The sequence below is a fragment of the Xiphophorus couchianus genome, chromosome 16, assembly GCF_001444195.1.
Source record: "Xiphophorus couchianus chromosome 16, X_couchianus-1.0, whole genome shotgun sequence".
Taxonomy (NCBI): domain Eukaryota; kingdom Metazoa; phylum Chordata; class Actinopteri; order Cyprinodontiformes; family Poeciliidae; genus Xiphophorus; species Xiphophorus couchianus.
In genome coordinates, this window is record NC_040243.1 from 1186790 (window position 1) to 1201756 (window position 14967).

The 14967-nt window shown below is 38.7% G+C and overlaps 1 protein-coding gene across 6 annotated transcripts in view; it reads left to right on the forward strand.

Moving 5' to 3' along the window:
* Positions 1–12325, forward strand: part of shisa6 (shisa family member 6) — an 80372-nt gene extending 68047 nt beyond the window's left edge. For 5 of the 6 annotated variants that reach the window (XM_028042597.1, XM_028042594.1, XM_028042598.1 and 2 more), the window contains one exon: positions 6603–12325. In XM_028042597.1, the coding sequence (XP_027898398.1) occupies positions 6603–7228 (626 nt within the window). In that variant the 3' untranslated portion in view covers positions 7229–12325. The remainder of the gene's footprint in view (positions 1–6602) is intronic. The other variant, XM_028042596.1, reaches the window with a different exon arrangement.
* The last annotated feature ends 2642 nt before the right edge of the window (positions 12326–14967 follow it).

Genomic DNA, 14967 nt, shown 5'->3' on the forward strand with positions numbered 1-14967 from the left:
AACTCAAGTGTTTGGTTCTTGACTCAGCATCCAGAAACCACTCACTGCATTCTTGTTGGTTGTGCAGGAGGCTCCACTTCTGCTTTTCAAAGATGCACAGTTGTATAATTGCGCATTTGTTTGCAGCCATTTTCATCTGCGAGTGTAAACGTTGAGTTGGGGGCGTGGCCAGCAGCAGCTTATTTGGATTTAAAGAGACAGAGTCCGGAAAACAGCTGGAAATAGGCAAAACTGAGCAGAAGCAAATCATTTTGTGTAAAAATTGTAATGAACAGGTTTTGAATAGGCCACAGACCATCCTAACCTGTTAAAGGAATCATAATAAGTCATATTTAAGAAGGAAAATTCATATAACACATTGAAAAAGTGTTGCAAACTTGAAGAGCAAGTACTTGCATATTTTTTGCCTTTTCATAACACAATCAAGTAACCATGGTACCTTCAGTTTCTGTATAAATCAAACATGACATATGAGAAATTTGACTTGTCAAATTAAGACATGAAAAACAGTAGCAGATTTCATATTTTAGCATCAAGTTGTTTTGCACACAATCATATGGATCGGCAACAGAAATGAGCCAAACGTCAACAACACCATGATACATGCAGAAACGATAGCTAGCTAGCAGGGCTATGTTAGCAGTGAGTTAGCGGTAGCCTCAACCTCCTCCAGGCTCAGAATGAAGAAATCTGCGTGACTCAAATGTTTGCCTGCAGAAAAGTGAAATATACAAGATTTAATAGTTCTACAAAATGTAAGACATGTGATCAACATGTTTACTGTTTTTATTTTATTTTTAAATTTAGATGCAAGAATTTAAGACTTTTTAAGGACCCAGGAGCCTCAGTGAGCTCAGTTCCTGTTTGGTTCCTGGACTCTGTTCATATTTCATAATCAAATCCCTGGTCTGTTGGTCTGGTGTTTATTTACAGTGGCTGTAAGCCGGGAGAGAAACAACTGAAATGAATCGGTGTGGGTAAAATAATCTTCATCACTGGAGTTTGACTGAAGCAGAAGAACGTCTGGATGATATTCTGATTTAATGAGACGCTCCTGTATTTACACGTCTGGTCGTCCGCTCACCTTTTCACATTTTGTAAAGAAATGATCCTGAAACGCTTGAAGCCTCCATGTTTGTTCCCATCGCCTCATCGTGGAACCGCCGTGTAATCTGATCCCATCTGCAGCCCAAGTCATGCTGCTAATGTCTGTTAATGACATATTAAGAGCCTTTTCAGTAGAATATGGTTAATATGCCACCGTGATGGCGCCGTAATGTCAGAGCAATACCACAGTTCATTATCCTCAGAGTGAGATTAGCAGTGTCATTATGATGTGGGCTGACTGCTGCATGCTTCATGTCTTTCTTCTGTTGGTTTAATGTCACTGAAGCTAACAATTAGCCTGATGAGGCATTATACAGGACATAATTTAACATCCTAAATGATGTTAAATGATGTGGCTGGACATTATACTGTATGTTCTTCTATAATCACTCTCTTGCAGCAGAACCCAGTCATTCAGACTGTTTGGGACAGAAGAAATGAATCTGAACAGACAGTAAAATAATGAACACTGAATGATTTCTAATCCAAAAGTAAGGAGCCTTCCCTTCCAGGACTGTTTGGTCGGTAGCAAAGCTGTCAACTGTATTAATATTTAAAAAATAACCTAAAACCTTTAAGAAATGCAAACAGAAGGAATTACTGTGGAGCCCGACTATTCACGGATGTTTCTGTGGAAATTAACTCCAAATATTCTCCTATTTGAAGAGCATGAATAAAATATTCAAAGGAAAATTCAGTTTGGAAAGATAGAAAAACTTCAGCCCTGCTTATGGAGAACCTGAATATTTCTGAGAAGTTTAACAGAAACATCAAACTCTGATGCACATTCAGGTTGTTTTATACAAAAACACAGAAAAATGTTCAAATGAAATATCAACAGATTTAGTGAGATTTTTGTGTTAACAAATTTAAAAATGTTTTAAACATTCAGGGGATAAAAATGTGAAATCAGATGATTTTTATTTACTTTTAGCTTTTAGCTGAAATTGATGTTTGGTTTCAGCTTCTGATTCCCTTTTGACATTTGAATTTTTTTATTGCAATTTCTCAACTATTCTTCAAAAAAGATTTAGTTTTGATTTGCTCTGTAATTTTTTTTGCACTTTCTTTATTTAGGAAAAATATACAAAAAAGTCATAATTATATGTTAGTGATATTTAACTTTGAACAAATTCTGTTGAAGGTTTGAGCAAAATAACTGAAAGGAAAAACTTCAAAAACACCAAAAGGTCGGAGCTTTGATGATGTATCAAACTGAAGTATCGTATCGGTGATACGGTTGCAGTAGTCATAATAAATATTTGGTATCGCCTCCTGCTGGCCGCCTGCAGCTTCACGTTGTGATTACCACCTTGTTGTTCGGTTCTGCTTCCCCTTCCAGCTCTCCTTGAGAGGACGCTGCTTTAATCAAGCCACATTTTGTTCCTGCTTTTATCTGAAACTCTGCTTTCATCTATCAGACTCTGGGAACAGATAAGAGGAGCTGCTGTTTCCCATATTGTTCCTGATTTATCACTCAACTTATGCGAGCCGCAGAAACTCGTTTGGCTTTTGCTGTTATCACATTTAGCAGATTTGTTGACTGTAAATCTTTTATAAAACGCTCTTCATTCCAGAGAGGCGTTTAACATTCAACGTGATTCTCAGCAGAAACATTACCGGCTCTTGGTCGGAGTGCTGCTGTTCTTTTAAAAGCATTCTTTCACCAGAGAGGCTCTCGGGTAAAACAGACTTTAAAGCGCCGCCACTCAAGGTCTGAAGTCACACAGACAGAAAGCTACTTAGAGACGCCATTGGTGATTCATTAGGATGCATGAATGAAACATCTCCTTCCAGCGTTTATCTGGTTTGATGTGTTTCAAAAATAAATCTGCAAAGGAATGAGCAGCTTTGGTAAAATAAAAAGGAAAGTACTAACTCTTTCATTTCTTATCAGACCAACAAAAACACAACTAATCCAGCTCTGTCTTTATTTATTAAGCAATAAGCAGCTAAGATAGAAAAGCTGTGTGAACAACCAGAACCTCATTAATCAATACTTTTATTTTATCACATATTTGTGGAGGATTTTTGCTCCTTTTCTTCAAAGACTAAATCATATTTAAACTTTTAACAGCCAGACAGATTCTTTACTTTGGGACATTTTTCATACAGAGGAGTTCATAAAACCTGACATGAAGCTGCACATGCAGTGACCTTTGACCTGGAGGCCAACGGGCCTGGAGTCTCTCTGAGAAACAATCGTCTGAATTCACCTGGGTGTACTTAACAACATTTCTAATTTGGCTTTCGTTGAATTTGTTTTCTTTGTTTTTTGAGTGCAGTGTTGAAAAACTACATTAATATATTCATAAACACATAGAATCATAATCTGCCAAAAATCTGTAAAAAAAATCTGACAGATCTTCACACATTTAAAAGCAGATTAAGGAGATTACACATATATTCCAGATTAAAATGTAGCTAGCAATAATAAAACCTAAATTAGGATTAAAAGCAAAACTATAATTATGAATCAAACTAAGTCATATTTGCTTGTGATTTTATTGAGTAAAAAAGAAAAATGCTTGCAGAATTGTTCATAAATCGAAACCCTTAGAGAAAAGCTTTTCATTTTCAGGTCAAATCCAAACTGCATGACGTTGGATCAGATGGAGGAGGAAGAACTTTCTGTTTCACTGGATTTAAACTCCACACAAGGAAACATGGCCACATTTAATTTGGTTCTTATTTAATAAAACTATTTCAAAAGACAGTAATAATGAACTAAATTCAATTAGTGTGGTCTGTTTGTAATGTTTTAATTAGCAGATTTAAAAAATGAGAGCAGAGGAGAAACGTTTCGCTGTAACGAGGCAGACGGAGAACGCTGTGATGTCACCTTCATCAACGCTGTGATGTCACACAACACAGAGCACGCCATCATCCTCCAAGACGTGATGCCGCTGCCCTCCACACACACACACACACACACCCCACACACACACACACACAGATCGCTTTATTAAGAATCTCCCACCAGATTCAGACGCGTCTGCATTACATGATTGCAGCCTTGTGGTGGATAAATCTAGTGTTTGTACAGGATGTAATTTAGTGAAGTGGAAGCTGGAGTTTAATTATCTGTTTGTGGAAATGAACGTTTGCAGCTCCGGTTGGAGTTTAGGAGGCTAATAGCAAAGAGCTGCTGTTTTTCAGCGTCACATGAAAAATGAGCAGAAATGCTCTTTAATTATCTCAGCCCTGTGAAGTGAAGAGGCTGCATCAGTTTGCTCAGTAAAGTCAGACTTTAATTAGGCTTTGATATCATAACTCCATGGCCGTTTCATGCAGACTGCAGCCGAAACAGACAACCCGGATCACCAGCTTCACATGTTGGCTCCGGCGCCGACCCGCTACAGGCGGTCAGAACCAGGCCATCGTAAACCCAAAGGTTCAGATTCAGGGATAAAATTATTTTTATTCAAAGTTTGTTTCTGTCAGGAGAAGAATCACAATCTGCAAAACACCAGCTCTCTGTTTTTATTTACATTAAAATAAAAGACATGGATGTCAAAAAGAAATTATGTAATATCACTGCAGTAGGTAATAATGTAATAAAATCTGGCTTCAAAATGTGATAAAACTTCATCAAAATCGCATCATGTAATAAAGTTCTGACATGCAGCAGAAAGTATCACAACATGTTCAGGGATTTATTTTCACAGATTATTAGAAAACGCAGCTGGTTTTAGAAATGATGATGTAATAATATGGCGCATTATCTAATAATCACTAACTGTATTTATCCTAATCATTCTAATGATCATCATGTTTCAGATCATATTCATATGTAAACTGAATAAATGTCCATTAACCTGCATGTCTTCAAAATGATTCAAAATGCCTCCAAGGTTTTTATTTTGTGTCGATTGTTACAAACTGCAGTTTTAATGACGTTTTATTACTTTTTAAACCCTGATTTTATTACATTATTACATAATGCTGCTTGTTTCCGTTGGTGTTTTATTCTTTGCCCTCCGTACCATCACCCTAATCTTTAGCTTCTCCTACAGATTCTCTGTTGATGTCAATCTAAAATGGTGATAATTATAGTCTGAAAATAATATTGGTAAAATTAAACATTGTAAATCTGTGAATAATCAAGTTTTGGTTTGTATTAATGCCGGTTACAGTATCAAACATTTGTGCTGTTCCCAGTGTGAGAGCAGGAGTGAAAATGCTTCTATCATTTTGCCTTTGGTTGGGTTCGGTTGGCATTTTCAGCCAAAATGTCCCGTGTGAACCGACCCGGCAGGGACGGAGGCCAAAGGTCACAGCCGGTTCACCTCATTACGATGCACAGCAGGAGCAGAGCAGCCCACCCATGTCAGCCATCTGCAAGAAAACAAAAAACACTCAATTAAAAACAAGAACCAAAGTAGAAGCTGTGATTTTCCTCCACATCCTTTTAGTTATGTATTTACCAACATGTCTCCACAGCAGCAACAAACTACAACATATTAAAGGATGTTTGGACTGGAAACCTAAAATTACTGCAGGTAGTTTATAACCAAACCAAAAATAGTTTTGGTTTGGTTATAAATAACTATTAATGTGGAAGGTAGTTATGAACAAAAATAGATTATTCATAAATATCGATTAAATGTAGCTAATGGCAACAATTGTTCTATCAATGGAGAAATTAATTAAATGACACAAAGGTTGAAGTTACATCAATGCTTTAAAACAGGAAGGTAATGAGATTTCCTTATAGCCAGCCGTCCACCGTGGAGGTCATTGACCTTTTAGTCCTTTTAGTTCTTTTAGCGCTTTTAGTTCTTTTAGTTCTTTTAGCCCTTTTAGTCCTTTTAGTCCTTTTAGTTCTTTTAGTCCTTTTAGCCCTTTTAGTCCTTTTAGTCCTTTTAGTTCTTTTAGTCCTTTTAGCCCTTTTAGTCCTTTTAGTTCTTTTAGTCCTTTTAGTTCTTTTAGTTCTTTTAGTCCTTTTAGTCCTTTTAGTTCTTTTAGTCCTTTTAGCCCTTTTAGTTCGTTTAGTCCTTTTAGTTCTTTTAGTCCTTTTAGTTCTTTTAGTCCTTTTAGTTCTTTTAGTCCTTTTAGTTCTTTTAGTCCTTTTAGCCCTTTTAGTTCGTTTAGTCCTTTTAGTTCTTTTAGTCCTTTTAGTTCTTTTAGTCCTTTTAGTTCTTTTAGTCCTTTTAGTTCTTTTAGTTCTTTTAGTCCTTTTAGTCCTTTTAGTTCTTTTAGTCCTTTTAGCCCTTTTAGTTCGTTTAGTCCTTTTAGTTCTTTTAGTCCTTTTAGTTCTTTTAGTTCTTTTAGCCCTTTTCGTTCTTTTAGTCCTTTTAGTTCTTTTAGCGCTTTTAGTTCTTTTAGCCCTTTTAGTTCTTTTAGTCCTTTTAGTTCTTTTAGCCCATTTACTCCTTTATCCCTTTTAGTCCTTTAGTCCTTTTAGTCCTTTTCTCCCACTAACACAGTAAAATCACATTTCGATCCATTTCTGAGAAACTCTCTCTCTCTGACCTCCTTTTCCTTCCACACAGGCGATAAAGACATGGATGATTATTACCCCAGGAAGCATCTTCATCCTGACTTTGCTGGTCGAGGACCAACCCACTTGGTGAAGCTGAATGCTGAGCCCCACCAGCACCACCAGCCCCACCAGCAGCAGCGGCAGCGCCCTCGGCGGGTACAGAGGGCCATGTCCCAGGACCACGTCCTGTCCCCCCCCAGGACACCGCGGCGTGGAGACTACGGCTTGTCGTCGTACGGTGCCATGGCGGCCGCCGCGTACGGAAGCAGCCGCAACCTCTCAAACGAGCAGCTGCTCTCGGCGGACCGCCTCCACTCCCAGGATCCTCTGCTGTCCCCGGCGATGAGGCGTGACAAGTTCCGGGAGAAGGCCATGGCGCGGGCGATGTCTCACGCCGACATGCTAATGCCTACCACGCCGGTCATGGACCGCCACAAGATGACCAAGATGCACTCTCAGCCCACTGCCTCCAGTGACTCGTACAACACGCTGATGGTCAACCATCACGCTGGCACGTCCACGTCCAAGAGGCAGGCGTTCGCGTCCCGACGAACACACACGGTGGACCACCTACAGTACATTCCCGGCCACCACCACACGTACCGCACTGCCAGTAAGAATGAGGTAACTGTCTAAAGACCGTGTCGGACGATTCTTGAAATGCATCACAAATGTGAACGGACATTATCAGCATCCGTCATTAAAACTCTTCTTGTTGTTTTTTTAGCTTTGTGTGTGATCCAGAATTTGGACGACTAGGAAAATCCTGGCAAAGACTTTTTTTCTCTGAGCATCATAAGGGCTTTGCTCGTTGACACAAAGATCCTTCCTGTCGGACGCAGGACAGAGTGAAGAAAATATTTTTTAAACCAGACGTAGGACTCAAAGGGAATTGTACCACCTTTATAGACATATAAATAAACTCTTTACTGTTTGTATTTCCAGTCTTTGTTATAGCTTTAGAGATACTCATTATCTGATGTACGCACTTCAATTGGTGCCTCTTGAAATTGTCCCATTTCAGCAGTGAAGGGGATCTGTGGGTTAAAAAGCACAATTAATGAATTCCCATTTTTTTGGATTAGGTTTTCTGTTCTTTGACAAACGGCCAGAACATATCAGCTTAGACTATAAGGGAAACAGGCTGTTTTTGTTGCATACTATAGATGATTGTAAATATGCTATTTTAGCTGCATAATGCCCCTCTGGACTACTGTCCCAAGTGGAGTTTATTAGGTGTTTCCATTTATTAATTCTGTTTTAGGTAAGGAAAAGTTCCCAGATTAGTATTATTTCCACCGATGTCTGTAAATTATGTGGATCTAATATGTGCATTGGGAGTGTTTCTGTTGTTTTCTAACCCAGCTGGTGGCGCAGAATGGCTCTGTATGAAACGTCATTTTTTGGCCAGTTGCTTCCATCTCTACAAATCAGGCCTCAGCGTTGCGGATCGTCTAGAGTCGAGTCTGACGAAAACAATCAGTCTGAAGACGTTGTCATGCTTGATTGACGAGATGTCACGTGCCAATCAAACGCTGATTAAACTGTGAAATGTTTGTCCAGTGTTTTTCATTAAAGCAATGCCTTATTGTATAGAATGCCATAAGCTCTTAAATGAACCAGTATGCTTTGTCATGTGTCGTTGTCTCGGTTTCTTTGTGGAGTATTATCATTATGGTTTACCAGCCGAACCAGCAGGCAGGGGGAGTTTCCTATTCATTGTCATCAATCCAGTTTGAAATCCAAACTTTGATTAGCTGAGTGATTTTATTGCTGTTTTTGGAATTTGTCCAACTGGACACAGAATATGAAGCAAATGCTGGAGGTTAAAAGATTCCTTGGTTTGGTTCATATCACAGTTTTGGGGTCAAAGTCTTTAGCGTGGTACGCCTCGTTTTTCTAGTTTCCCACAAAAAATACCAAACCTTAGCAAAATATAATTCACAATTTATAAGTTGTAAAATATCATCCATCCGTCTGTGGTGCTTTGCTTGTCTGAGGTCAGAATGAAAAGCTCTGAGGGAAACTAGCCATTCCTCTGCCCAGCAGCTCAGTCTAATTCTGAAACATCCCCAGCCGTTCCCGGGCCAGAAGGGATATTTAACTACTCCAGCAGGTTCTGGGTTGACCTCCTGGGAATCCCGATTAAATTCACCTCAGCTGACTCCTTTCAATGTGGAGCAGTTCTACTCAGAGGTCTTCAGAGCCCAGCCGCCCCATGGAGGAAGCCTTTCCCAGCTGCTTGGATTCAAAGTTTTGTTGAGAGAATCCAGTCTTGGGCTGACCGGCAAACCGCTGAGCTCTGTAGCTCACAGCTGCAGATGAGGCCCTGACTCTTCCACTCATCAGACAAACCAGAACTCATGATCAACACTGGGAGGGAGTATTCCAGTTTAAGCCATTTAGAGGAGCTGACTCAGTCAGGTTGTTTCATGGTCAGAAACCGTCCAGTGGACCTTTCAGGTCCCAACAGAACTCCATCAGCTGCAAAAGCAAAAATAAGACCCAGACATCATCCTGTCCTCAATAAGGCCCCAACGTACTCAGACACTCTTCACTCTGCAGAAGTTCAGACAGATCTGTTCAAAGGTACATTTTTGGAAACGTCTACGCATACGCTACTCTTTGTTGCACAATAAACTGCGACAAACCGTTTTCACACTGAACTGCTGCAGGCTGAGAGACGATGCAACCAGTCGCATGGATGCGCGTCAGCCAGTCTGCCGCATTGCGTCGGTTTCCCGGTGGCTTCCTTGTTGGAGAAGAAACTGGACTAGGAGCCCAACTAGATCATCAAACCTACTGGTACCCATTAGACTTGTGGGAAGTGAAGGAATTTGTGGTGAGAAATGTTGGCAGTCGATGCTCCACTGTGAATCTCCACCATCCACCGACACGGTGCGCAGAGTTCATGGGACTCTTTGCATAGTTACATTACTGCCATCTTCAAGACTTTTTATTAATGTTTGGTCTGAATTAACAGAAATTTATAAATAATATTTAGTTATTGTGTTATAGATCTTGTGGAAATTACAGGAAAAATAAAAGATGACGGGTGTCTTCATCTCTCACCTCTAATTTGGTGGAAAAACGATGACCTATTGCTATTAAAAATGATCAGTTTTCTGTGGCTGTCTATACCCTGCCCCTCCCCTACATATTGCTCATAAGCATATTCAATAATAGCGTGACTTTTGTGATATCATGTTATTGTTGGTCAAGTTTGTGCCACCATGTAAATCTCAGAGCAGCCCATGCAGTTTCCTATTAAACCCGTCACATTGCTGCTTACCTTTCTTTAGTCTCAGAGGTGTAGGAAGACAGATACCGCTGATAAATCACGCCTCGCTGTGTATTTAGCGCTGCTGCATCTCTGCTTTTCTCCAGATAAACCAGGATGCCACTGATTCTTCAGACATGTTTGACTCGCCACATATTCCATGAAACACTGAAACCGACAGAACTGGGACTCAAATATCAAAGAAATGACAGAAAATGACATCACTTTAAATTTCACTGCGAGTTGCTGAAGACTCACTCACTTCAGCATGTCAGATGCTTGAAACTGAAAGTGAAACTGGCACCTTGGCCTGTTGGGGACTTTCATAAGCTATGGCATTTCATTCCTAGGTACTCATCTAATCCTTATCTAAAAAATATATATTATGACAATATTAATTTACTCTGATGCAGCAAAACAACGTGAATTTCTAATTCTTGATTGCAAAGCAAATGTGCTATTTGGCACAAGAGAGCATTAAAGCGATGTATCTCAGATGTCGGGTGACTTGATGTTCCCCTTCTCTCCTTTTTTGGACCCGTGTGACGCCTGCTTTCCAGGACCATACTGATAATGAACATAATATCCACATCAAAAGAAGAATTTGCCGTAGTTCCAAAAGCAAATGGAAAGAGGTGAAGGTGGAAGGAAATGATCTACTCTGAAAGAAACAAGAAACTAAGAACTGACAAAAAATGCTGAAGGAAAAAGTCTCTGGTACCGATTCACGTCCTTTAATCAGAGTTGGCATTAGCTTTTTGGCAATTCTTAACAGAAATGAATAAAATCAACAACTTTACAGCTTTAAAGTAAATTAAAGCATCTGATGAATAAGAGAAATGTTCTGGATGATCCAGTGTCTCATATTGATGGCAGCAGCAGATATTTAATCCGGCTGCAGATTTATTTAGCGGTGGTTAGCTCAGTAAGACGACTGCTACTACGGTCTGAAAACACTATGTTTTATATATAAGTATATATTTGACTCAACAAACACAACAGGACTTTAATCAAATTCTGCTGCTGCCGTTTTCATGTTGAATAATTTTATGCTAGGCTAGCGTTAGCATGTTTGCTTCCTGTTGCTGATCGTTTGGTTTGTAACATTTGAATGCAGTTCAAGTTGTGGACAATAAAACTGGCATAAAGAAAAGTTATTTGGATCTCACACTTTTAAATCATGTCAGATTTAGAAAGTTTTGTTTCTTCGTTTTGTTTTGTGTGTAGAAAAACAGAAAATGATCCCAAAACGTGACGCCGAGGATATCCTAGCCATAATCACAAAGAGAACACCAACAAGACAGGACCAGTTTTGTCAGGGACTCAGAACCTGCAGACACTGATACTGGGACCACTGGGAGCGTTAGGAGACGCTGATACTGGAGATACTGGACAGATTGGAGGAATCCCTAAGACCCACGTCAGATAAGCTCCACAGTAACGCCGAACTCAAACTGCTCAGTCTGCAGCGTTTTGTTCTCCTGCATGACTTTATGGTTTGAGTGACAGTAATTAATCCTGAATGGACAAATTTATTCAGTCCCACTAAAACCAGTTGCTTTAATCCTGACATATCCACTAATTTAATTGATAAAACCTTGAAATCCCACATAGGTTTGGTCTTACTGATGAAAGTAATTACAGGTTTTTTCTTCTCTACGTCTGTATATACATGAACACGATGTTATTTGTGAGTTGAGCTTTGTAACTTTAGTGGCAGAAGAGCAATCCATCATGATATATTATTTAGAGGGTTGCTCATAATTTATAGATTTGTTTTTTTTATTGACCTGATTTATGAACAAACCAATGAAGAGATCAGAGTTTTTAGGGGTCTGGAATGTTGGCCAAATGTATCTTGAGTTTAACAAACGTATTTCTTAAACTTGATGTGCCACTTTACTTTTTATGACAGGTTTGTAATCAATGATGTCAGTTATATGTTGTTTTCTCTGAAGTCAGTTTTTCTACGTTATTTCTTCTTTCTTTCTTTGGTCTGCTTGCAAAAAATGAGGAACATCTGATCTGTGCGGCTGACAGAAGGTGTTAGCTGCTCTGCTGTTAGCAAATATCTGCATCCACTCACTTTATGCAGCTAATCTCAGAAACTTCTGCTCCTTCTTTAATAATGATGTCATCTCCAAAGCCTTTTCTCTTTGTGCAATATTTTGTTTTCGTGCTGAATAATTCTGCAGCCACTTATTATTTATTATTAAAGATTGTGAGATTCCTTTGCAGCTATGAAGGCTTTCCTGTCCTTTTAAATGAAATAAGGACTTTTCTGTGTTTCTTTGTCATTTTTAACAAAAATTATACATTTTGGTATGAATGGAAACAGTATAAATGTTATTGCACAACTAACTTCAAAACTACAACATATGACTGTTCTTGTGGATTTTTGTTTTACAAATAATTAAAGATCATCATGAGTGTTATACACACTTATTAATTCACGTGTGTGTTTCATTTATTCCCACATTACAGATGTTTACATTAAAAAATAAATACATATTCTTATATTTTCTGCTCTGCATTAAATCTGACTTTACTCTTTTTGGTGAGTTTGAATCATCAGAATTATTTGCTACATCTAAGACAAATTACAAATATAATTTTCTAACTTAAATCAGGATCCAGTGATATTCATTTGAATGATTTGGAGGAAAATATGTTTCCTTCCAGAATATTTTACCTTTTATTTAATGAAGGGCAAAACTGGCCTTTATACTCCTGGATTTGAGCGAAATGATCATTTTATTTCATTCCCAGTTTGGTTCTTTTGTTCCCGTCACACAGCTCCGTTCGTGGTTATTATGGTTATGAATGCAGGTCGATACCTGTGACCTTCTGTTTGACGCTGAGCAGGAAAAATAAGCACCTTCCTGTCCGAATCACAGAGGAGCGGCTGCTCGCTGTGATGTATGTTTTTAAATGTGACGTTGCAGCAGAGGAACCGTCGTTAATCTGTTTGTTTCTGCAGGAACTGAAGGTGCAATAAAGAAATAATCCAGTTATCTGAATTTGTTAAGGCAGGAACACGCAGGACAATGAGGATCAGCCAGGAAAACGCTAAAACAACGAATACTGCAAAAAGAAATGGCTTAAACCAAATCATGTTCAGGTGTTAAACTGGCCTAGTCAAAGTTCAGGTCTGAATCCAATTGAGAATTTGTAGCAGGACTTGAAGACTGAGACCAGAGATGTCCTCCAGTCTGACTCGGTTTCAGCTGCTTTGATAAGAAGAGAGCAAAACTGTTGATTTCACACTAATTTATAAAAAACAGAATTTTCAGTTAAATAAGAAATTCAGTTAAAATCACATGAATAAATTTGTTCATGGTATTAGAAACATGCTGCACCGTCATCCTGCTGCCACTTCCTGTCGTCTTCTTCTCAGCAGTAGTAACATCCTGTTGTTGGTCACATGATGCAAAAAAGTTTCTACTGAAATAAACTTTCAGACAAAAAAATCAACTCATGCTAACGCAAAAACCTTTTGTCAAAAAAACTTTATTTTTTCCAAATTGTTTTGTTTGCAAAACCCAAACTCTGATTTATTTTCATGATTCCAGTTTTACGGTTGGAGGAATTCAAATCGAATCCACACCACAGGTTTCAAATTTTAGTTTAAGATAAAACATTTATTCCCCTTCATAAATCTGAACTATTTCTTTTAGTCTGTCATATAAAAGCCTAATGAATTACAAATTAATCTGTGGACATTACTGGACGTAACAGAAGGAGGTTCAGGGGTTTGAATACTTTTAGACTCTGTACATCACAGGAAGTCCCTCCTCTCCATCCACAGCAGATCTTTCAGTTTTCACAGTAATATCTGACAAAATGACCTGGATTTCCTTGAAACGTTTTATCTTCCTACTGAAAACATTGCAGATTATTTTTTGATTACTTTTATTCCTTTAAAAAAAACAGCAAAGTAAGTTTTTTTTAACAGCCTTGAAATGCAAAGTTAAACTTTTACAGTTCAAGGTTAAATGATTTGAATCTAAAATACTTTTTAATTCCCTCTAAAATCGTCGTTTTGACTTTCTGAAATGTTGCTGATATTCACAGAAAACTAAAGCTGATTTCAGAACAAGCTGTGACGGTCCGATCTGCAGAACCAAACTGCAGCAGAGCAACAGGACGGCTGGAGGGTTTGCAGCTTTTCACTTAGAAAAACACAAGTTGCTAACAAGTTGCTTAGAGTTATTTGTTCATAAAAAGCCAATTTATTTCAACTTCTTTCACTTTGTGTCTCTTCCTGCCACTCAGGACAGATTTATGGACTTTATGTTAAATAGTAGATTAAAGTCACTTTCTAAAATCGTTAGAGAAAAAGAGGTGATAATGTAAGCACGCCGCTTCTAAGAAACGTTTTTACATTTAAAGCATTTTTAAAAAGTGAGTAACTTTTGACTTTATTGCCATTTGATAATTTGTCCAGATAAAGTCCAGTTGCTGCTGTTCTTTTCCTCCTTTGTTCAGCCTTTTCCACATTGAAGCTGTGAATTTTCTAAAACTGCTGATAGATGTTGGAGCCGCGGAGCAGCAGGGGGTCTGCCATGAAACCACCGAAACACAAAACCACTTTCAGACCCGCGGGACGAAGCCAGAGCTTTTACACCTTGTTTTGTTTGATTTAGTTATTCCTGCCTGTCAGAGCGCAGTATCACAAACACGATTCAGTCACAAACCGACTGAAGCTGCAGAGGCAGAAAACCCAACATGGTCCGGATTACGCAGCTTCTGTGGATCTGAGTGACTCAAAGATGGAAAAATGGATTCTGTCCTTCTGAGTTCGTGATGCTGCTGAGCCTGAAGGAGGAGATTCTGTGTGTTTGTGTTTACTCTGTTCAAAACGGATAAAAATGCTAAAGATGTTTTGGTTCAGCGTATAATTTATCATTTTGTAGTTTAAATTGCTAGAAGTGGAATTGAAGCCCTGAATGCAATTTAGAAATATTTGCATACTAAAGGATAAACGACTGTAAACTATGATATGCTGAGTTTTGGAGTTAAAAATCTGATTGTTTTTTTAGTTAGTCTGACTCCATAAACTGGAGGCCGGGCATCCTGCCTGGTTTAACGCACC